The 24,908-nt window shown below is 46.2% G+C and overlaps 1 protein-coding gene across 1 annotated transcript; it reads left to right on the forward strand.

The window, feature by feature from the left end:
• Positions 1-3,538: 3,538 nt before the first annotated feature.
• Positions 3,539-24,908, forward strand: LOC116502478. Its single transcript, XM_032208359.1, has 8 exons — positions 3,539-4,281; positions 5,967-6,093; positions 8,285-8,367; positions 10,725-10,851; positions 12,878-14,256; positions 18,617-19,444; positions 21,357-21,474; positions 22,797-24,908. Exons 1-8 carry the CDS (start codon positions 3,871-3,873, stop codon positions 23,726-23,728), a joined length of 4,005 nt encoding a protein of 1,334 aa, XP_032064250.1. The 5' UTR covers positions 3,539-3,870; the 3' UTR covers positions 23,729-24,908.

Consider the following 24,908-nt stretch of genomic DNA (forward strand, 5'->3'; position numbering starts at 1 on the left):
AGAGAGCCCAGTCACAGGGGAAAAATCCTATAAATTCAGGGCATTTTGAAAAGAGGTTAAAAAATATCACCTTTCTTTGTGATTCAGTCATTATTTCTAAAGGATTCCCAACAGCAAAATTGGGATCTCTGCAGAATCACCCAATTGCACTGCACCTTATTGTCCTCGACTTACAACGGGTTTAGTGACCATTCAAAGTTGCAACGGCACCAAAAAAAGTAACTTAGGACCGTTTTTGCAGCATCCTGACAGTTGCGTGGTCAAAATTCAGTTGCTTGGCCACTGGTTCATATTTATGGCGGTTGCAGTGTCCCGGGGGGGGGGGGAATCACGTAATCCGCTTTTGCAACCTTCCGACAAGCAGCTAATGGGGAAAGCCAGAATCACTTCTCTACTGTGTTACTACCTTAACAAATGCAGAGATTTACTTAACTGTGGCAAGAAGTCGTAAAAACAGGACACACTTACTTAACAACACAAACGTCTCACTTAGCAACATAAATTTATGCTTAGTGACAACAGAAATGTATGTTTCACTGAGAAACATAAATTTTGGGCTCGATTGTGATGGTAACTCGAGGACTGGCTTTATTGAAAGAAAGAGTGCAAGGGATTGTAGGAAGTTATCACCCAGCCCTCTCCCAGAAAAATGAAATATCCTAGGAAATATTGAAAAAGCAGAATATTTCCCTGGATGTGAAAAGAAAGAAACATGTTTTAAAAGAAAGAATAGCTGCCTGTAACTTCCTGCCCATCCCGACTTTGTCAATGGGCCATTAAGAAGGCCAAACTAGTCCCTTTACATAATAAAGAGTTCTCCACTTCAGCTCCAGGGGAATGGGATTAAGAAATGATAATATTGGCGCTTTACCCAGCTCGCCACATGGCATCTGATAACTCAACCAAACCTGGATTCAAAACACAGCCTAGTTGTCCCTTCATGGCTCCATGGGAGACTGACAACCAATCAGAATAGAAGATCAAGATCAAAGGCCAGAGAGGGCATAAAACCAGGGACTCAGCTTCTCTTCCTTCCTTGCTTTCCCTTCTCTTCTCCACCAACATTGAAGCATGTGATCACCTTTTCTGTTCAGGAGCTCAAGCCATGTGGTCCTGTCCACCAATAAACCATCTTTCCAAGCAGCCTCCATGTCTCCAGTGTCTTTTTCCCCACTTGGAGCCGAACCCAGAAGGACATTTCTTTCATCAGAGGAAAGAAACAAGAATCAATGAAGGAATACAACAAAACTCAAAAATAATAGTTATGAGTAAAATAAGAGGGTTAAGAATGGTGAAATCCAAATGAAATATAATAGAAGGGGAAATAATATAAGGTGAGCGGTATCATCCTATACTCCCCTCGGCTCTGTTCGCAGGGGAGGCCTCACCCCATTCCTAAGAGGTCTGTAAGGGGGCGTGCAAAAACGTACCAGCATGCCTACCGTCCCTGTCCTACTGTTCCTATTAATTTGCACTCATTTCTTATGTATATACTTGTATCTTATATGTTTATATTTATATTCATACTTATACTTGTAAGTATAATAACATTCTTAATAAAATTCAATTCAATTCAATTCTCATACATGCTTGACAAACCAAATAAAATAAAAGCCCAGGCCAGCTCAATGTCGCTGAGAAAGAAAAACAAGGAATCCAAGGAGAAACCATGGCTGCACAAAGATCTCTCTGACAAATTAAAGACAAAAAGGACAAGTATACGAAACATGGAAAGAGAGACACACAACTAAGGCAGGAGGCTCCGCCCTTCAAAGGGTTAAAGGAAGAGAAGCCGCCGCCTAGAGAGGACGGAAGTTGGTGGAGGAAAAGGCGGTGCCCTTCTCAGTGACGCCCACTTCCTACTGGAAGATTCAATTGCAGGTCTGTTGTCAGCCAAGGAGGCTTTGCCTTCCTTGAATCTGCCTTGTGTTGGGGGGGGGAGTCACTTTTGGGAACTAGGGTGACCCCCCCACTCCTCTCTACATCCTTTTGCAATGGAGGGAGCTGTAGGGGAGCATAGAGAGGCAGGGCTGATGTTTAGGGAGAGATGCCAAAAGGGAGGAGGAGAAGCAATAGGTGGAAACTGATCAAGGAGAGAAGCAATCTGGAATTACGGAGAAACCTCCTGACAATGAAAACAATTAACCAGTGGAACGCCTTGCCACCAGAAGTTGTGGGTGCACCAACACTGGAGGTTTTCAAGAAGAGATTAGACAACCAATTCCAATTCTGGGAGGTTTCTAAGAAAAAAAAACCTGGAGCAACCACCTATCTGAAATGGTTTAGATTCTCCTGCTTGATCAGAGGGTTGGACTAGAAGACCTCCAAGGTTCCTTCTAACTCTATTATGATTGATTGATTGAACCATTTGCCCGAAGTGGTACACTGTTACTAATAAAGGAGAACTTTTGGAGCTCTGGGTTGACTTGAGAGGTCCTTGGTGCTCTCTGAACTTGCCTGATTTCTTGCAGACATTTTATTACCCAACTAGGTAACATCAACAGTGCTAAGAAAGAGTGCAGTTTGCTCTCAGTTTATATTCTGGTGGCGTGCCCTCTCAGTGTTGGTGGGAGTGGTTTTAAGAGATTCTGTCATTGGGATCCTTATTGTTAGCTCCTTGGCAAATTCTTGATTGTGGTATTCTTTACTTAATTGTTGGACTGGTGTTAACCTTGAAATTAATCTATGCTGATCTGGGTGCCGATTGCTGGTAGAGAGGTGCTGAGGTCTTTTTGTTCTTTTGGGGGGATATAGTGGGGGTATTTTTGCGTGATGGTATATTGTCTCCTGCTTGAGCAAGGGGTTGGACTAGAAGGCCTCCAGGGTCCCTTCCAACTATGATGATGAGGATGATGATTAAACAGAGTGAAGACGATCAAAGAAATCCTCTGTTTTCTGGAGCGGCCAGTGGCTGACCTCTCATTCACTCTCTCTCTGTCTCTCTCTCTCTCACACACACACATACACAAACACACACAGAGTCCATTCAAACTCTGGTGATGGTGAAAGCAACAAGCCTTTTTGTAGTTTTAATGGGATTTCAGGTCTTTCAGTATAATTATTATACCTGACTATCCTTGCCCTTTGGGTTTGGTGGTAGTGGGATTATTGAGGGTCTGTGAGAGTTGGGGTGAGCTTCCAGCATTGCGAATAAATAAAAATGGGTGCTCTTCCTAGTGGTTGCTCCATTTCCATTTCCCTGCTAATGTGAGTCTGCAAGAATATTTTTTTGATTTCTTGATGCGGCTGCTTCGTTTCTTCCTCGATGGACAGATGAACAGAAAGCCAGCTGGGCAGAGGGTGAAAAAGCTCTATGGTTAGGCAGATGGCAAGCAGAGAGAACTGTTTGGGCACGTCCTGAACAGACAACGAAGGATTAGCAATTGCACTTAGATTTATATACTGCTTCACAGTGCTTTACAGCCCTCTCTAAGTGGTTTACACAGTCAGCCTATTGCTCCTAACAATCTGGGTCCTCATTTTACCAACTTCAGAAGGATGGAAGGCTGAGTCAACCTTGAGCCTGGTGAGGATCGAATTGCCAAATTGCAGGCAGCCGGCAGTCAGCAGAAGTAGCCTGCGGTACTGCACTCTATCCACTGTGCAACCACGGCTCATGAGTTGTGTTATTGAACACAAATGCACTTTGCTTCCTAGAAAGAGTTATGGTTTAGGGTCTCCTGTTTCCATCTTTGGCTGGGCACCCAAGCCTTTCAATTCAAAGATCAAAGTCAGCTTGTCAGTCTGCCGATTTCTTAAGCCTTAACACTATACACCTGTGGCGAGACACTCTGTTAAGGCCAAATTGGGAAGAAATAAGAGTTCCTTCGGACTTGCTAGAGTTCTCCTGGGGCATTAAAAAAAAAAGAGATGGAGGAACAAGGCTCAGCTGCTTCTGAAGGAAAAGAAGGCCACAACGACCCCACCCTGTCCGAGAGCAGTGAAGCATGTTGGGGAAAAATAGTGCGGGAGGTTTTGGAGAAGGACCCAGAGGTTCATTGTCAGCGTTTCAGGGATTTCTGCTACCGGGAGGCGGAAGGTCCCAGGGAGGTTTGCAGTCGTCTCCACCATCTTTCCCGTCAGTGGCTGCAACCCGAGCGACACACCAAGAGCCAGATGCTGGATCTGGTGATCCTGGAGCAACTGCTGGCCATCCTGCCTGTGGAGATGTCCAGCTGGGTGAGGGACTGCGGAGCAGAAAACAGCTCCCAAGCGGTGGCCCTGGCCGAAGGTTTCCTCCTGGGTCAGAGGGAGCAGAAGAAGCTGGAGGAGCAGCAGCAGGTGAGAGGCCACCCCCATGACGGCTTAAAGGGCCACAGGTTACCCAGTAGGGGGAAGCCAGTGGTGGGTTGCTGGGGTTCGCATGGGTTTGAGTCAGTGGTGGGTTTCAAATTTTTTTAGAACCTCTTCTGTAGGTGTGGCCTGTTTTGTGGGAGTGGCTTGCCTGCCATGTGACTGGGTGGGAGTGGCTTGCTGGCCATGTGACTAGGTGGGAGTGGCTTGCCAACCATGTGACTGAGTGGGAGTGGCTTGGAAGTCATGTGACTGGGTGGGCGTGGCCAACTGGTAAAATGTGGTGAAACTCACTTAACAATGCTCTTGCTTAGCAACCAAAATGTTGGCTCAGAAACGCTGGCATTTGAAGCACGCAAGTCTTAAAGCTGTCAGGTTACAAGGCCTTGCACCCCTAACCCTTTAGAAAAAAAACCCCAGGGATGTTCAAACTTGACAGCCTTAAGACTTGTGGACTTCAACTCCCAGAATTCCTCCTCCAGTCATGTTGGCTCAGGAACTCTGGCATTTGAAGTCTGCAAGTCTTAAAGCTGTCAAGTTACAAGACCCTCGCTCCCCTAACCCTTTAGAAAAAAAAAACCCAGGGGTGTTCAAACTTGACAGCTTTAAGACTTGTGGACTTCAACTCCCAGAATTCCTCCTCTCGCTCTTCATCTTGATGATATGCGGATGGGGGAGGGAGCTGGAACTGGTTCTAAACGGCACTGTAGATTTGTGGAACCTCTTCTACAGAAGAGGTTAGAACTGCAGGAACTGACCCCTGGTTTGGGTGATCCTCTCGTTAGGATTCTGCCCAGTTCGGCAAACCCCCAAAGGCCACCCCTGGCTGCCATGCCCACCCCACCCTGCCTGCCCCTCCCCTCCCAGGATCTCCATTCATCATGTCAGGTAAGTGCAGAGGCTCAGGGAGGGGGTAAAACGGGCCTACCGGAAATCCAGAAACGGAAGCAGTTTTCGCCCTCCCGAGAGGCTCCAGAGCCTGGGGGAAGGCGAAACACCTACCCCCCCCCCCACACCCGCCGTGGTGCAGGAGGCCGACTAGGCCATGCCCACCATGGCCACGCCCACCCAACAACAGGGCAGCGAACCCATTGCTGCAATTTTTGAAGCCCACCCTTGGGGGAAGCTCAAAACTACAGGGAGTCAGTCCTGGGCTTACAATGGTTCAAAGTGAAATGACACTGAAAAAAGTGACTTACGACCATTTTTCACACTTACGACCATTGCAGACGCTTGGCAGCCAACTCATATTTATGATGGTTGCCGTGTCCCCGGGTCATGTCATGTGATTCCCCTATTGCAATGTTTCTCAACCTTGGCAACTTGAAGATGCGAATGCTGGCTGGGGAATTCTGGGAGTTGAAGTCCGGACATCTTCAAGTTGCCAAGGTTGAGAAACACTGCCCTATTGCAACCTTCTGACAAGCAAAGTCAATGGGGACGCCAGATTCACTTAACAACCGTGTCCCTCCTTTAACAACTGCAGTGATTCACGTAATGACTTTGGCAAGAAACGTAAAATGGAGAAAAATTCAACCACTGTCTCACTGAGCAACAAAAAGTTTGGGTTGAATTGTGATGGTTAAAGCGAGGGTTCCCTGTATTTGCCTGTCCCCTTCTTTTTCCCAATCCTGCTCCCGTTTCTAAGTCACAGATCTTTGTTGCCATTTCAGATAAATCAATTCTTTATAAAAATGGAAGACGATTTCCCTGCAACAGAGGAGGTCCTCCTGGACACCATAGGGAATCCTTTGCAAACCGGGATCCTGCAAGAAGATGCCAGAGGAATCACGTTGCAAGGTGAGAGTTTGTGACAGTGTTGTGTATTTCAACTCGGTCTTCTCGGCCCATACCAGAAATGCTGACCTACTCTTTTGCTCCCTGGATCTTTGGGTTAGAAAAACAAGCCTTTGCCTTATTCTCAAGTGCTCTTATGTGTTCTGACCCAGGCTTCCTTAAAAGGCAAGAAGCAGAGTCTTGGTCCCAGCAAAACCCTTTTTATTTACATGACTGTGAATTCCTTTCATTCGCAGTCCACAAGACTTATCAAACAGTCTTTCAGAGGAATGTTTGTCCACACGAACCTTATCTCGTTTGGCACACTGCCAAATAACTAGTTTCCAAACGCAGGGCAAGGCAAAACCTGGCATAGAGTCTCTTATAGTCACAAACAATAGCAATAGCAGTTAGACTTATATACCGCTTCATAGGGCTTTCAGCCCTCTCTAAGCGGTTTACAGAGTCAGCATATTGCCCCCAACAGTCTGGGTCCTCATTTTACCCACCTCGGAAGGATGGAAGGCTGAGTCAACCTTCAGCCGGTGAGATTTGAACCGCCGAACTGCAGATAACAGTCAGCTGAAGTAGCCTGCAGTACTGCACTCTACCCACTGCGCCCACTAACAAACAGAACTTTCCATTCTCGAAATTACGGAATGAACGAATTGTTTCCCGCGAAAGCCCACTCCCCATTCGCTCCTCTTTTATTTCTTATCACCTCCAAAGTGTGGCTTTACTCCTAAGTCAACTCTGCTTTCTTAGTTGTTCTTGTCTTCTGACAGCTCTGCGCATGCACACACTGGGAACAGGCTCCAGCTAGTCCTCTCCCTCTCTGCTGTCTAGTTCCCTCTCTGCCTCCGACACAGAGCCCTCGTCTGAGCTTTCCTCAGACCCCAGGACTGGCCCATGTTGCTCCCCAACCTGCTGTCCAATTCTGCTGGCAGCTCTGCTGGCCACCGGTGGGCCAGAACATTATGTTAAAGATGATGAATATTGTTATTAAATTAATTGATGGGAAGGGAAAGGGGTTGGGGGGTGGGGAAACAGGATTCCAACATCTTTTCCATGCCGTTTTAATTTTTAACTCTTTTTAAGTCTGGTATCTTTCAAGTATCTAGGAGATTCTCAGTCATCCAAGTCGTGCTCGTCCCAGAGGTGCTTTTTCAAGAGGCAACTGGACTTTCTGGTTTTTCTTTGAAGATGTTTTCACTTCTCTTCCAAGAAGCTTCTTCAGCTCCGACTGGATGGTGGGGAATGGGAGGATTGATGAGCAGCTTTCTGCAAGGAATATAAATCCTTCCATTCACCACCATCCTCTAGACCGATAAGATCCCACAGATTAGGCCTCCTCCGAATTCCATCCGCCGGCCAGTGTCGACTGGCAACTACTCGGAGGAGAGCCTTCTCTGTGGCCGCTCCGACCCTCTGGAACGAACTCCCCGTGGAGATTCGAACCCTCACCACCCTCCAGACCTTCCGCAAAGCCCTTAAAACCTGGCTATTCCGACAGGCCTGGGGCTAAAAAGCTTCTACCCCCTTCTCGAATGGTATGACTGTTGTGTGTTTTAAATTATGTATTGTTGCGTGTTGTTTTAATTTTTTTTGTCTGTATCCCCCTCCCTTAGTTGAGTTGTGAGCCGCCCTGAGTCCCCTTCGGGGGGAAAGAGCGGCATATAAATAAAATAAACATCAACATCCAGGCCTGAGCTGAAGAAGCTTTTTGGATGAGAAGCGAAACATTTTCAAATAAAAACAAAGCAGTCCAGTTGCCTCTTGAAAAAGCCTCCATGGGACAACCGTGACCTGGATGACTGAGAATCTCCACATACTCCACAGTTGAATGATAGTATGATGAACAAGCCACCATTCATGGGATTCACCCAACACAGGAAACGAGATCAAAGTGGTTGGGTTCCCATATCATCTCAAGTCAAACTGAAGGCTTCAAGTTGAATCGAAGCCAATGTCTTCAAAGAAAAAGTGGTGTTGGGTTATCTTTAGAGAGTTTTTAAATGTTTAAATGAATGATGTGTTCGAGTGGTATCTACAGGGATTTAGATTGTCTCCATTTCACCGGAAATATATTTATTGTTTACTTAGAAATAAACCCTAGTGTACCCAAGAGACTGACTTCTCTGTAAGGACGCTTAGTGCCGTAACTCTCTGAGATGAGCAAATGCTTCAGCCGTTTCACTATCTTGTCTCTTTGTAGGGGACGAATTGATGCTGGCAAAAAGTATAGAGTCCTCGGTTTTTCTCTGCGGTGGAATAGAAACCGTGGTTGACCCAGATCAGGTAGAGGGAAGGGTTTTATTTATTTGCTTGCTTGTTTGTCTCTTTCTATTGTTTATTTAGATGATGCAAACTCAAAAGGTGCCCAGTTTACTACCTTTTTCGTCACGGTCATTGAACAAGTCACTGCAGTTGTTAAATGAACCGTGCAGTTGTTAAGTGAATCTAACTTCCCCCGTTGACTTTGCTTCTTGGAAGCCAGTTGGGGAGAATGATTGTAAGTCGAGAACTTCCTACTTCCTCTAAATCAGGGGTCTCCAACCTTGGCAACTTTATGACTTGTGGACTTCAACTCCCAGAATTCTTTGCTGGCTGAGGAATTCTGGGAGTTGAAGTCCACAACTCGTAAAGTTGTCAAGGTCGGAGACCTCTGCTCTAAATCACATCCTGGACATAAACTGTCTCAACCTCTACCCTGCATGTCAGAACAACTAGACACAAGGGCAGCGCCCCCCCCCCCCGCATGCCATCACTCTGCTAAACAACTAATTCCCACAACACTGTCAAACTATTTAGTAGTGATGTACTACTATTATGATTCTCGTCTTTCCCATTACCTGTCTCCTTATCTTCTTATGAATGTAACTTTGTTGCTTGTATCTTAACAACTTATATTGTTTTATTTAGTACTACCTGATAACCCAGCATTGTCTGGGTATTTATGTATTTATAGGGGGAAATGTCCAGACCAAACGTAATTTCTAATGTTGGATTTTCCCCCTTACCAATAGGGAGCCTCCTTGTGGAGTACTGTGAAGCCATTACCATGGCAACTCCACTGCGCTGTACAATAGAAGCCATTTTGCGGCAGTACTGTAGAAACCATTTGCAGGCACAACAGGCTGTATCGTAACATAATACACACACAAACACACATTCGTAGATTTTCATTGGTGTAGGTATGCAGGTCTTGTTGTATTTGGGTCCTTTCCCGTGTAAGATTGAGATTGTCTTGGCAACATTTTGGCGAGATCCCACTCGCCATCCTCAAGCTGGTACCTTCGGCTTCGTGCTTTGCTCGCTCGATTTTGCTCGCGCAAGCACGAAGCACCCACCACCCAGGCCGTTACAACACAAAACAACAATGGACACACAGCCAGCACCAGTCAGCATCAATCTACCAATCATGATACAACCACACAGCCTATCAATCCACTTACTAAAACAAAGCAAGCACTCCACCCCCCACCAAGATTTATAGAAAGACAGCAGCTCCAACCACGCTTTAAGCCGAAAACAGCCTGAAGATGGCGAGTGAGACCTCGCCGAAACGTTGCCAAGACAATCTCAATCTTACAGAGGAGAGACCCGAATACAATAAGACCAGCATACCTACACCCGTGAAATGTATGTATGTATGTATGTATGTATGTATGTATGTAATGTATGTATGTATGTATGTATTGTGTCACAACCCCTGGTATGCCCAAATATGGGAGGAAACATACTGCTTCCTTTCTCTGTCTATCGGCTCATCACAAGAGACCATCCAGACAGAAAGCCATTATTTTTACTGTTGCCTTTGTTACATTTGTGTTGCATTTGTGCTGATAAATAAATAAAGGGAGACTAGTATAGAACTATTTCAAGCTATTTAGCTCTCATCAGCTAGCCATACCCTTACTGGGAATTGAACCTGGGCTGTATTACATATTGTGACACAATACATACCTATTTCCCTGGCTTAGCTGATAAAGGAGGAGAACCTGTGGCCTAGTGGCTAATACAGCTGCCAAATTATGTATGTATGTATGTATGTATGTATGTATGTATGTATGTATGTATATATAGGTATATGTATATGTACACACACACACACACACACACTCTGGTGCACCCAGGCCCACTGGCAGAATCAGGCCTTCAGTGCCTTCTGGAAGAGTGTTAGAGTGGGGACCATTCTAATTTCTGGGGGAATGATGATCCCAGAGAGAGGGAGCCACTACGGAGAAGGCCCTTCTTCTGGTTCCCACCTAGTGTATCTCCCTGGGGGATGGGACTCGCAACATTCCTTGCCTCCCTAGTATGATTTATGTTGATTGCTTATTTAATATTCTATGACTATCGCTGAGCATTGTATCCTATGACTTATAATGAATGTATTTTTACGATGGCTATGATCATGACTGATCACTTACTGCTTGTAGGTACAGTGAGAGCTTACGCACAGGAGACAAATTCCTCTGGTGTCCAATAAAGAATGCTCTATATTCTATATATTTATTATAGCTGCCATTGGCTATTGGTTATTTGCGCAGTAATAAAGCAGATGTCATTATGCAAGATGAAGTAGTGCATTAATGTGATTGCATGCACTGCGTATACGATGATGATGGTATATTTCTTTCTTTTACAATCAGGATCTGGCCACTATCAAAGAGCTGGCGGTGTATTTCACCGAGGAAGAGTGGGTTCTGTTAGATCCTGACCAGAAAGCCTTCTATAAGCAAATCATGGAAGAGAATTTTGAAATCGTAACTTGTCTCAGTAAGGTTACCTCTTTCCATCATTGGTGGCTAATCATAAAGTTAGCATTTAAGGACCGGTCTTATAAGGCAGATGTACCGTATTTTTCGGATTATAAGATGCACTCCCCCCAGCCCGGTCCCAATAGTGGGTGGAAATGTCTATGCATCTTATAGAGCAAATGTTGCCAAAGCCCCATCCACCTACCAGCCCCCCACCCTTCGGCTTTATCTCCCAGCAATTTGCCTCCTTGCAGCAAACAGCAAATAGCCTGGTCAGCTTCAACACAGCCTGATTTAGCACATGCATCTGATTGGCGGTTGGATCTGCCTCTCGGAATACCTCCGATCAGCTGTTCTGGGCTGTGGGGATCACCGCCGCCCATTGGCGCCATAGCTCCCATCGCCGCTGCCACCTATCGTCTCCTTCATGTGTCCCATTTTTTGGCCCATTCCAGATGGCAGAGATAGGCAGCGGTGATGGTGAACTCCACTGCCTGGAACGAGCCAAAAACGGGACACACAGAGGCTGAAAATGGGGCGCATGGTGATGGCAGCTATGGCACCGATGGGTGGCGGTGATCCCCACAGCCTGCAACAGCTGATCGGAGGTATTCCAGGAGGCAGATCCAACTGCCAATCAGCTGCGCGTACTAAATCAGGCTGTGCTGAAGCTGACCAGGCTATTTTCTGTTTGCTGCAAGGAGGCTGAGAGGCAGAGGCAGATTTTTTTTTTCTTGTTTTCCTCCCCAAAAGCTATGTGTGTCTTATAGTCTGGAGCATCTTATAATCCGAAAAATACAGTATATAGATAGAGTGCATTACATAATATCAAATAGCATTGGTCTAGCAAAGGGGTCTCCAAACTTGGCAACTTTAAGACTTGTGGACTTTGATTCCCAGAATTCCTCAGCCAGCCATGTATAATATGTGTATATTCTCACAGGTCTGCTCAGTTCTCAGTTGCCTCATCCTATGTCAGTGAAAGTTTCCGGGCCAAAAGTCATTGACAACCCTCTCGCTCACGAGCCTCCCAGCCTCACAATGCCCTGGCCCAGCTCTCCCCGCAGACCCAGGGCACCTCCGCTGCCGCCACCACCGCATGGCTTTTCTGCGGCTTCCAAACCGAGTCTTCCGGCAGTGGCCACTCTGGGGATACGCTCTATGGTTGTACACTGTGCTGACAGCTGGCCCACAACCATGAACCGTGGTCACTTCATGGCTGCTCTGTTGCGCTGCTGCGACAGCGCAAGATAGCCATTCGCCCATGAGGCTGCGCCTGGCTCTTTGGGAGCCCCCTTGCAAGAGAGCATCCGCCCGGCAACCCCCCTCTTCAGCTGGGTACAGAGCTGTTCACCAACTTAGCGGTATCCTCAAGGCGCCAAGCAACGCAATCACCTTTGCCTCCCCCCCGGTTCCCGCGGCTTGGTACCTCCGGGATACCGTTAGGTCGGTGAGCGGTGCTCTGCCTGGCCGGAGGGTGGGGACTTGTCCAGGGGCTTATTTTTGGGGGGGAGATTATATTTTTGCCTACCCGAAAAATGTGGCAAGGCTTTAGTTTCAGGGCATGTTGTATTTTCGGGAAAACATGGTGGTGATGGAAGGCGCTGACCTAGAAACCTGGAGACTGTGAGTTCTAGTTCCACTTTAGCTATGAAAGCCAGCTGGGTGACTTTCAGGCAGTCATTCAGCTCAACACACCTCACAGGGTTGTTGTTATGGGGAAAATAGGAGAAGGAAGGCGTATTAGGTATGTTTGCTGCCTTGAGTTATTTATAAGGTAACTAGCCGATAGCCTGGTCTTGCCCTGGTATTTATTTATAGGTAATTTCTAATGTTGGATTTTCCCCCTTACCAGAGGGAGCCCCCTTGTGGAGTACTGTGAAGCCGTTACCATGGCAATTCCACTGTGCTGTACAGTAGAAGCCGTTTAAAGGCATAACAGGCTGCATCTTAACAGAACACCCACCCCCAGGGGTGTTAGGGGTGTCTTACATTATTTGTTTCCAGAGGGTAAGTCACCTCTAAATTTCTTCTCTTTGTTCCAGGACGTGACCGATATAAAATGAAAGAACACCCAACGGGGACGAAACCATACATGTGTTTGGAGTGCGGAAAAGTTTTTCGTTATAAAATGAACCTTACCTCTCATCAAAGAGTTCACACGGGGGAAAAACCCTACAAATGCTTGGAGTGCAAAAAATGCTTCAGCCAGAGTTCCAGCCTCATTAAGCACAAACGAATCCACACGGGCGAGAAACCTTACGCATGCCTCGAATGCGGAAGGCGCTTCAGCCAGAGTTCGAGCCTTGCCAAGCACAAACAAATTCACACGGGCGAGAAACCGTACACATGCTCAGAGTGCGGCATGAGCTTTGGGAAGAAGGTAAATCTCACGTCACATCAGAGAATTCACACTGGGGAGAAACCCTACCCGTGCTCGGAATGTGGGAAGACTTTTAGTCACAAAATCAATCTCCTTTCTCACTGGAGAACTCATACCGGAGAGAAACCCTATCAATGTCGGGAGTGCGGGAAGTGTTTTAGCCAGAATACGGGCCTGACGAAACATCAGAGGACCCACACGGGCGAGAAGCCTTATAAGTGCTTAGAATGCGGCAAGACATTTGGTCAGAAGACGAATCTCACCACTCACCAAAGAATTCACACAGGGGAGAAGCCGTACGCGTGTATGGCATGCGGAAAGAGCTTCAGTTACCGGACTGCTCTGACTTACCACGAAGGAACCCACACCAAGGAGAAGCCATTTAAATGCTTGGAATGCAGAAAGAGCTTCACTCAGGAAATCCTACTCCTGAAGCATTATAGGACTCATTCAGAAGAGAAAATATTCCCCTACTTGGAATGTGACAATCCAACCATGTATCTTGCTGCACACCAACCCGTCTTCAAAAAGCCGAAACTGCACCAGTGCCTGGAATGCAGGAAAACCTTTAGTCGGAGCACGGCGCTCCGGAATCACCAACTTGTCCATGAAAGCGGGAAGGAGTGTGCTTGCCTGGTCTGCGGAAAAAGCTTTGGTCACAAACTCATCCTCAATTGTCACGAAAGGATCCACACCGGGGAGAAACCGTACAAGTGTCTGGAATGTGGCAAAAGCTTTAATCATAAGAAAAACCTCTTGAGGCACCACCGGATCCACACGGGGGAGAAACCGTACAGGTGCTTGGAATGCGGGAAGTGTTTTGGTCAGAAAATAGACCTCACCAAACATCAAAGAATTCACACCGGGGAGAAACCATATAAATGCTCGGAGTGCGGGAAGAGTTTCAGCCAGCGTACCAACCTTTTCCAGCATCAGAGCATTCACACAGGGGAAAAATACACCTGCTTGGAATGTGGGAAAAGTTTCAGTCATAAGAAAAACCTGACCAGACATCAAAAGAATGCACACAAGGTAGAGATATTATAAATGACAGGCGAGTGTCAATAAACGTTGGTAGGAAAGAAAATTGCTCATCAATCAACTTACCGGGGGGAGAAAACCATATAAATTATTTGTTTGGAATTCGTTCAAATTAAAGTTTGCTTCTCAGACAAAAATTAGGAGGAAGCATGCAGTCATGGGAAGAATCACACAGTTATTGGTAATCTCCCATACCAGTGTTGATTTTTATTGTATTTAGGTGTTGTTAATTTTAATTGTCCTGTTGTTCATTTGTTCACATTTTTGCAAACTGCCATTTGTGTAAGGATAATTAACATCTTTGGATAGCAGATTTTATACTTTCAAGGTAGATTAAGAATACCCTATAATTATCTTGAGATTCCAGAAAAAGATCTCACTTTTCATTTTTTCCATGTCCCTGTAATATTCTCAGTTCTCCTAAACTTCTTTTTTAACCTTGGCAACTTCAAAGACGTGTGGACTTCAACTCTCAAAATTTCCCCACTGGCTAAGGAATTCTGGGAGTTGAAGTCCACCCATCCTAAACTTGAAAACTAAAGTATTCTGACTTTTTCTCTTCACGAAAGTGAGTTTTAAAGGTGGAAGGCATTCGGGGGGAAAAGTGCTATACAAATCTACAAAGCAATCAGGTCGTTTTTTAAATTATAGTATTATGAATACTGTGAAGAATTAAGACAATGCGGATAGCAGGTCTTTTAGGAACGTGTGTGTGTGTGTGTGTGTGTGTGTGTGTGTGTGTAATACATAGATTCCTCAATACCTCAGTGTGTATCTTTAGAAGAATGTGGAAAGAACAGATTACCTCTGTGTAATTGCCCTTCATTGGAAATCTGATTTAAACTGTTGAAAAATGTTGACAATCGGTATTTTTTTGGAAAAACTGACATTTCAATTAGGGAAAGACTGTGTACATATGAAGCACATACAAACAAGTATACACATCTACAACTTTGATAATAATTGACATGTTTATGGTATTTTCATTAGAACGACATTTTTCTTCTGATCACATCCATGATCTTTCATTACTTTCCATCTCACTTCTGTTCTTTAGAACTATTTTGGTCATCACATTTATATATATTTATATATTTGTATGGTACTCTTTGCTATTGTATTTTGTATGTGATGAAGTTGATTGTAGAACCCTGACGTTCCCCAAAAGAATAAAGGAGAAACATATGTCTTTTAAAATAATAAATACGTTTCAGATTCTCCCCCCCCCCCCGCCTTTTACTTGATTTTGAGAAAATAAATATCCAAGGCGGGATTTGGTAAAAAAAAAAAAGCTGAATGCTGAATGATGGAGACATTTGAAGGTAAAAAAAATCCAGAGATGGGATATTTTCCCCAAGCCTTGTAAAAGAAAGTTGTCAGACCTGCCTCAGCTTTAACCACTAAGTAAGGACGATCCTTAATTCCGTTTGTTGAGAAAGGTAGAGTTTACTAGAAGTCACGTGAATTACATAATGCACTAGACTTCTAGTAAACTACACCTTCCTCAACAAATGAAGTTAAGGATTGTTCTTAGAGGTTCAAGCCAGTGGTGGTTTCACATTTTGTTAACACCGGTTTGCTGCACATGCACCCCTTCCACACATACGCTTTGCTCACACACATGCGCCTTTCGCGCATGTGCCCAGCAGGGGTGGGTTCCTGCCACCATTACTACTGGTTCGGCGCCCAAAAATTTTATATAATATGTGTGTGTGTGTGTGTGTGTGTAAATAAATATATACTTTTCTTATGTATGATGTACACTGAAGATGGCATTTAATTTCATTGTACGTGGTGCAGTGACAATAAAGTAAACTTAAACTTACATTTACAACACAACTGAGCCCAAAAATTTTATATAATGTGTGTGTGTGTGTGTTTGTGTGTGTAAATAAATATATAGTTTTCTTATGTATGATGTACACTGAAGATGGCATTTAATTTCATTGTACGAGGTGCAGTGACAATAAAGTAAACTTAAACTTACCTTTACAACACAACTGAGCCCAAAATTTCTGTTGCTAAGTGAGACATTTGCTTAAGAGGGTTTTGCCCCATTTTACGACTTCCTTGCCCCACTCGTTAAAGTGAATCGCTGCAGTTGATCCATCAGTCAGACGGTCGTTCAGTGAATCCGGCTTCTCCACCGACTTCGCTTGTGAGACGGTCGCAAAAGGGGATCACATGACCCCGGGACACAGCAACGGTCATAAGTATGAAGCAGTTGCCAAGCGTCTGAATTTTGATCACGTGACCATGGGGATGGTGCATTGGTCATAAGGTGTAAAAACGGTCAGGCTAAGTCACATTTTTAAGGTCCTGCCGTCATAACTTCAAGCGGTCACTAAATGAGGTGTTGTAAGTCGAGGACTAGCTGGATTTCATTCATTTTCATTTAGGCATGTGGCAGGCACGGAGTATTGAAAAAAAGCACCAACTATGGTATTATCTCCTAGACGCCCCGAACGGGTTAAATTCATCGAGTTGAACTCTTCTAGAGGGGACAAAGGAGAGCCCTGCCTCGCTTGGAGAAAACTACCGGAAGTGCCGTGCAGAAGAAGAGGTGAAGCCACTTCCGGTGCCCTTTCCCCCCCCCACCACTTCCTGGTGGGAAATCTCACTTTTGAATACAAGTGCTGAATCTACTTAGCTTGGGCGACTCTCCGCGCCCGTGGAAGCGTCTCCTCCGGCTTAGAGAGCGGAGAGGCATTGCATTGCATTGCAGGGAGAAGTGAGTTGCTGGCAACGGGGGGTGTTTTGGCTCGAGGAGGGCAAGAAATATTCCAGGAGGAGAGGCTATAAAAGCCGAGGCGGCTGGAGAGAAAATGCTGATGGGGGTGGACCAGGAAGATCCAGGGAGGAGTGGGATCAGGGCGATCTAGGAAAGTTATGCATTCTTTGCATCGGAAACTTTATGGTAGCCTGCAACTGGATCTGGAGGTTTTGTTAAGTCGGAGCTCGTGTTAGCACAGCTGCCTTTCATTTTACAGACGTATTGATTTGCCCTTGGCAGCCAGCAGCCTCTGATTTGGGTACCTTTAAGAATAGTATTTGGAGCTTTTGATTGACGTGTGCCATTAAGTCTCCTAGCAACCCATAGGTAGATTTTCACCATCATGATCTACAGTGACTGTGTTTTCTTGGCCCGGGGGTGGGTGGGAATAAAGGACAACTCTGAACAGGAGGCAAATCTAAAAGAGACCCATAAAGATTTTTTTTTTAATAAAATGTGTTTATGTTTACAAGTTTGCTTTGCAGGGAAAATTCAAGAGCAAAGCCAAGAAAATAAAACAAAACAAAATAAATAAATCTAAGGGATAGCTTTCTGAAATAATGGATTATCCTTTATAATGGACATATGATCATCGTATCAATCCCTAGATAGATGGAATGATAGATAGATTTTTTAGGTCTTCCAACAGTGGCCCCATCACCATTGCAACCAAGTCCACCCCCTCCCTTGTTGTTAGCTCTCCTGTCTCCTCTTATTCTTTTTCCTTCCACCTTTCCTAGCGTTTGAGTCTTCTCAAGTGACCGGGGTCTTCACATATGTCCAAAATAGTTTAAGCCTGGTTATTTGTGTCTTGAGTGGAAACTCTTGATTAATTTGTTCTGGACTCTATTGGTTGGTTTTCCTGACTGCCCACGATATTCTTAGAAGTCTCCTCAAATACATGTTTAAGGTATCTGAACATAGATTAATCACAATATAGAGGCCATGTGTTAATTTTCTCATCACATTAAACATTTCATCACACAGAGCAATCCGAGAGGGCATTCTAGCACCTAGCGAAGACTGCCTTACATGTCAAAGAAAAGAAAAGAAAACCTTATCATTGCCTCGTTATCAAACTCAGATAAATTACTGAAACAGGAGGAGTTCAGAGAAGTGATCAGAGAAAAAAAATGATTCATGTTCCTGCTTTTTTGCCATTCGTAAATCACTTACCACCTGCAATTTGGACTGGCAACTCCATTTCTGATTCTGTAAATATGTTTTATTTTCCATTTTCATTTTTGTACAGTCACATATATACTGTGCATAACCGGGGCCATATAACATTAAACAATAAACACAGCCATTCCTCTTGTCAACAATACCCCCCAAAATAGAAACCCAATGTACCTCTTCGACCCTCCATACACCCTTTCTTTCGCCCCCCTCCAACTTTCACCATTTCTAAGGAATACAATCATAGAGGGAAATGTCACATGACCGCACTCAACTTACAACGTCAGTTTCCAGATGCGGCCATTAAATGAATCACCTGCAGTCCTTAAGTGGAATGTCACTTAAGTAAGCAAGGGCTCTCGGTAGACGCCTTGATTGAAAACATCTCTTCTTCCCCATGCAGGTTGATTAGAGAACTTCCTGTTATTCCCCAGCCAGCTGATCTGTGCCACCATCAGAAGAGGTGTTGAGAGACGAGAAGGCAACCCCCCGCCCTTCCCGATGGATGAGCTGGAGGCCACAGGGTCTAGTGCTTGGGAAAGAATGGAAGGTCTTCCCAAAGCCCCATTGGTAGCGCAGACGAGCGGCTCTGATGAGCTTCTGATGGAGGCACCACCACATCACGTGAAGCAGGAACCTACCGAGGGCTTGCAAGATCTCTGGGAGAACCAGTGGCAGGAGTTCCTCAAGACCCTGCAGGCACCAGACTTGGAGTGGGGGGCTTCTCAGATGCCTGACCGGCTCACTCCCTGGGACGATGCCAGGGCCTTCCTGGCTTCTTTTGAACAAGTGGCAACCGCTTGCCGATGGCCCCGGGAGAAGTGGATGACCTTTCTCCGGCCAGCCCTGAGCGGAGAGGCCGAGCAAGCCTTCAGCCTCCTCCGCGCTCAAGAGAGAGCAGACTATGAGAAGGTGAAGGCAGCCATCTTGGAGGAGGAGGCCGCCGCCAGGGAGAGGCAGCGCCAGCACTTCCGGCAGCTCCGCTATCAAGACACGGAAGGGCCGAGAGGCGTTTATGGGCAATTATGGGAGCTCGGCCGCCGGTGGCTGAAAGTCGAGAGACGCACGAAAGACGAGATTTTGGAACTGCTGATCCTGGAGCAGTTCCTCAGCATCCTGCCAGTGGACATGCAGCTTTGGGTCCGGAAGCGAAAGCCTGCCAGCTGCACCCAGGCGGTGTCCTTGGCAGAGGACTTCCTGTTGAAGCGGAAAGAGGCCGCGAAATTGAAACCGAAGGTGGGAGGATTTAAGGACTCTGAAGCAGGGGAGGGGGCAGGTTGGAATGAATGTTGATTTTATTTTGAATGTTGATTTTATTTATATGCCGCCCTTTTCCCCCGAAGGGGACTCAGGGCGGCTCACAACTCAACCAGGGAAAGGGGGATACAGACAAAATTAAAAAACGACACGGAACAATGTATGGTTTAAAACACACAACAGTCATACCATTCGAGACGGGGGCAACGGTTCTTTAGCCCCAGGCCTGTCGGAACAGCCAGGTTTTAAGGGCTTTGCGGAAGGCCTGGAGGGTGGTGAGGGTTCGAATCTCCATGGGGAGTTCGTTCCAGAGGGTCGGAGCAGCCACAGAGAAGGCTCTCCTCCGGGTAGTCGCCAGGCGACACTGGCCGGCGGATGGAATTCGGAGGAGGCCTAATCTGTGGGATCTAATCGGTCTGGTGGAGGTAATTGGACATGTTAAAAGAAGCAAAGGGGTAGTTGCAACCATCTGCTCAAAGTCTCTCTCTTTATACAGGAGGTCCTCAACTTACAACCGCTTAGTGACCATTCAAAGTGACAGCGGCCCTGAAAAGAGTGACTTATGGCAATTTTTCACTCTTACGACCATTTTCGCATCCCCACGGTCACGTGATTTGCATTCTGATACTTGAACACACATTTATGATGGTTGCAGTGTCCCTGGACCATGTGAAACTCCCACCCCCTCCTTTTGCGACCCCCTTCTGGCAAGTAAAGTCAATGAGGAAATCAGATTCACTTAACAATCGGGTTCCTAATTTAACAATTGCAGTGATTCGCTTAACAAACGGGCGAGAAAAATTATAAAACGGGGCAAGACTCAATAAATTTCTCGCTTAGCAATCTAACTTTGCATCATAAGTTGTGGACTACCTGTATCAACTTTGGCAACTTTTAAGACTTCGACATACCAGGGTCCACCATCTTGTCAATTTTGACCAAAGCATCTCTGTATCAGTGGTCCTTGATTTATGACCGGGTGGAGTCCGTCTATCGCAGTCATATGTCTAACCTGATTTTATGACCTTTTTTTCAGTCGTTAAGTGAACACTGCAGTCGTTACATGAACCAATGTTATACTATCGATGTAGATTTGCCCAAAACTGGAAGTATGTATCCGTTTTCGGCAGAACCATCATAAAACGCAACCGCATGACAGTGGGACCCAGCCAGTGGTGGGATTCAGCCAGTTCGCACCTATTCGGGGGAACCGGTTGTTAACTTTCTAAGCAGTTCAGAGAACTGGATGTTGGAAGAAATCCTCCTTTTGTTTTTTTCCACTTTACATGACTAATCCTGTAAGGAAGACAGGAAGGAAACATTCTGGTGTTGTTTCTAGCTTAATCTTTATTGCTCTGCTTACAGAAACTGCCTTTCCCGTTAACCCTTATTACATTGTAACAGCAAAGGCGAAGCGCCCATCAACCGGAGTGACGTTGAGTTGCCCATGCCCACACGGTCACATGACCACAGAGCCACGCCTACCCAGCTGGTCATTAGGGCATTTATTTAGACATTGTATTAGGATTTATAGGCCGCCCTTTTCCCTCAGGGCAGAGAACCGGTTGTTAAATTATTTGAATCCCACCACTGGACCCAGCCCTAAATGTTTAGTCATGTGACTCCAGGGGAGAGCGGCCATTGGAACTTCAAATCTGTGTCGTAAGTCGCTTTAAGAAAGGTCCGTCGTAATTTCAAATGATTGCTAAGCAACTGGTTGTTAGTCAAGAACTACCTGTAGTATAGACACTAATGATTCCTAGACAAATTATTTTCAATCATCCTAAATGGAAAAAACTCACTGATGTCTGGACATCGTCCCCCCCACCCTGCTGCGTTCAATCCCCCCCACCCTTCTTCTCAATTAATTCTCTCCTGGCTGCTCTTTTAGGTGCCACCTACAGAGGAGGCTGTGGAACCTTCTGAGACAAGACAAGCTCTGGGTGGCTGGGCTGCCCAGCTCAGCAGAGACACCAAGGAAGGCGAGAGCAAGGAGGCAACATGGCTGTGTAAGGTTCTGTGTTTCTTAGAAGAGTCCACTCCAATTTCTTTTCTTCTATTGCAGCTGAGACACAAAGATTTTGGACTACGACAAGGTGTCAAACTCAAGGCCCAGAGGCCGGATCCGGCCCGCGGGATACTTAGATCAGGCCAATGGGGCCGCTCTGGAAACAGTGAAGGAATGGCCTGCGGTACTTCCGCCAGCGAAAATGGGCTCCTAAGCTCCATTTCTGGCTGCCGCGGCCTCCTCCAACCCTCTGCCAGTAAAAACCGAGCTTGGGAGAGCCCGTTTTCGCTGGCAGAATGCTCGGGCCACCACAGGAGCCATACGAGTGACATTAAGCTAGCCATACCCATCCTGGCCCCTCCCACCCCACCTCCCCCGAGGCCAAGCACAAATAATTGCTTTCTCTGGTAAATGCATGCCATAGCCAAAATAAGTACCATATTTTTTTGGAGTATAAGACGGACCAAGGTTTTGAAGAGGCAAATTGCAGACCTTTCAGACCTGTTTTTTTTTTTTTAAGGGCATGAATAGCCTTTAGGAGGCTTGTAGACCGTGACCCGTCAAAACCGCGCTCGACTAAACCGCGCCCAATTAAACCGCGTCGCTGATGTCATCAACAGGGCGACAACAGCCAGCGCGGAGAAAGAAGGGCGCTTTAAATAGCGCTTTGAAAGCAAGCAGATTCTACTTAAGGTAAGAGTTAGCTTTAGGGTTAGCTTTAGGGTTAGCTTTAGGGTTAGGTTAAGGGTTAGCGTTAGGTTTAGGGTTAGGTTAAGGGTTAGGGTTAGGTTTAGAGTTAGGTTAAGGGTTAGGTTTAGGGTTAGGTTAAGGTTTAGGGTTAGGTTTAGGATTAGATTTAGAGGGGTTAGGTTTAGGTTTAGGGGTTAATTTTAGGTTTAGGGTTTACAGCATGCTTCTGTCTTCGCGCTGTTGTCGCCCTGTTGATGAGGTCAGCAACACGGTTTAGTCGGGCGCGGTTTAGTCGAGCACGGTTTTGTGGTGGAACCCTTGTAGAGTGCTCCTAAGGCGGGGGGGGGCAAAATTGAGCAAAATAACGGCCCGTTTGTCGCTCATTTCTGCCCTAACCAGCCGCCAGGAGCACTCTGCAAGGCTCCTAAAGGCTATGCATGGCCATTTTGGTGAAGGGGCGGGGCTTCGGGAAGGAAAAAAATGCTGTATTCACTGTATAAGATGCACCCAGATTTTCAGCATCTTTTTTGAGGGGAAAAGGTGTGTCTTATACTCCGAAAAATACGGTAATATGCAGTTTTGTGATTTTCCCTCCTAGATCCTGGATATAAATCTCTGTTTTCTTTTCTGCAGGTGATGAGCAGGTGTGGGGGAAAGAGGTGAACCCCATTCATTCCAAAGAACAAGAACAAACGGATCCCAAGGATGTTTCTCTGGAAACAAACAAGGATTTCCAATACTGTAAGAACGGTGCAACGTTGGAAGGTCCGAGCGAAAGGGGGAATGTGCCAGCAACGGGTCCTGAGAAGGTCCTGACTATTTTCTGCATTGATGATCCGGGCAGTGCTCCAGAACAGCAGAAATTCTTGGGTGACCAGGTGCAGCACACCAAATCGGACCAGAAAGGGAACTTTGGACAAAGCTCAGGTCTTCTCCCGCTTCAAAGTACCGACACGGCCGGGAAATTGCATCTGTCCTCACAGGGGGGTAACAGCTTGAGGTCACCCCAGGCCCTTATAACCCAGTCAGGAGTTTATACGGGTCCAGGAAGCATGAAATGCTCCCATTGTGATCAATGCTTCAACTCTGCTTCAAGTTTCAAGGAGCATTTGAGTATCCATAACGGAGAGTCTTTGTTTAGCTGCTATTATTGTATAAGAAACTTTGGATCCAGTGCAGCCCTACGGGAGCACCTCCGAACGCATACGGGGGAGAGGCCGTACCGATGCTCAGACTGCGGAAAGAGTTTCAACCAGAAGCATTATCTGACCGTTCACGAGAGGCTGCACAGTGGAGATAAACCCTACCAATGCATTCACTGCGGGAAAAGCTTCCCGGAGAGGACCCGGCTTCTCATCCACGAGCGGATCCACACGGGCGAGAATCCCTTCGTTTGCTCCGAGTGCGGGAAGGGCTTCAACCAGAAGGGGAATCTCGTGACCCACATGAGGCTGCACACGGGAGAGAAACCGTACAAATGTTCTCTTTGCGAGAAGCGGTTCAGCCAAAAGGCAGGCCTCTGCGCCCACGAGAAAACCCACATAGGTCTGAAAAGAATATTTTGATACAGGCCACTGGGCTGGTGCCTCGATTGGGTGAAACTTGTTTTAGCGGAAAACCACAAACCTCATTATCGAAGGGAACCCACAGAATTGCAGTTTGATATCTAGGAAAATGTAATTCCAAACCTGTGTTTCTCAACCATGGCAACTTTTAGATGGTTGGACAATTCCCCAGCCAGCGTGGCCGTTGCTAAACATTACCAAGAGTTGATGTACACATATTTTCAAGTTGCTATGGTTGAGATATTCTCAACCTTAGAAGCTTAGACTGTGCAGCTGCCATGCCCCCGTCAGAGCCAGAATCTGTGCAGGAGGATGAGCCGGAGCAATAGTGAGATCAAGGGGGCTTTGTTGGCTTCGGAGGAATGTGGGGAGTAGCAGGCCGAGGCAGCCCAGGGCCTCTCATGATTGGAATGGCTTGTTGGCACGGAGGGAACGAGGACAGGGTGACCAAGGGAGGGCAAGCAGTGGACATGAGGAGCAACAGATCTCAGGCGATGAGCAAGGATTGCCCCCTCCTGATTCCCGAGCACGGAGAGTGGAGAGAAGGTGGGAACAGCGCAGGCCGGCCCGACGACTCAGGAGGAGAGGGCCCCACCCCTCTTCACAAGGCACTATTCACACAAATGGAGCTGTGTGTGCAGACAGCTGCCCCATCCTCACACGCACCCACCCACCCACCCCCCGCGCTGGGTTGGGTCTCCAAGTTGAAAAGGTTGTGGGCCGCTGTTGTGTTGTATTCCAAAGCATCTTTTTCTAAGGATTTTGTGTGTGTGTGTGTGTGTGTGTGTGTGTGTGTGTGTGTGTGTGTGGGTGAGTCTTCAAGTCAGACCTTATTTCCTGGTTACATTTCCTGGAGAATGGTAGAATCAAGCCATTATTTTATTTTAATAAAAATTCACTTTGGTAGATGAAATCACCCGGAATTGAGGTGGACTTGAGGAAGCCTGTATTTTTAAATAACATGATGATTGTGATTGATGATGATGATGTTATTCCAAAGTGAGGAAACTCAGTGGTGCAAATGTGAGCATTGGTATCAGCCTGCCTTAAGACAAAACCCAGATAAGATTCTCCTCCAGGTTAAGTGGTAACCTTTTGGCTGGAACTTTTTCCTAGTATGTTGGTTCTCAAATAAAAGTTATACACTAGCTATTTCTGATCCTCCATCTAGATTTATGCA

Source organism: Thamnophis elegans, chromosome 2, assembly GCF_009769535.1.
Source record: "Thamnophis elegans isolate rThaEle1 chromosome 2, rThaEle1.pri, whole genome shotgun sequence".
In the NCBI taxonomy this organism is placed as follows: domain Eukaryota; kingdom Metazoa; phylum Chordata; class Lepidosauria; order Squamata; family Colubridae; genus Thamnophis; species Thamnophis elegans.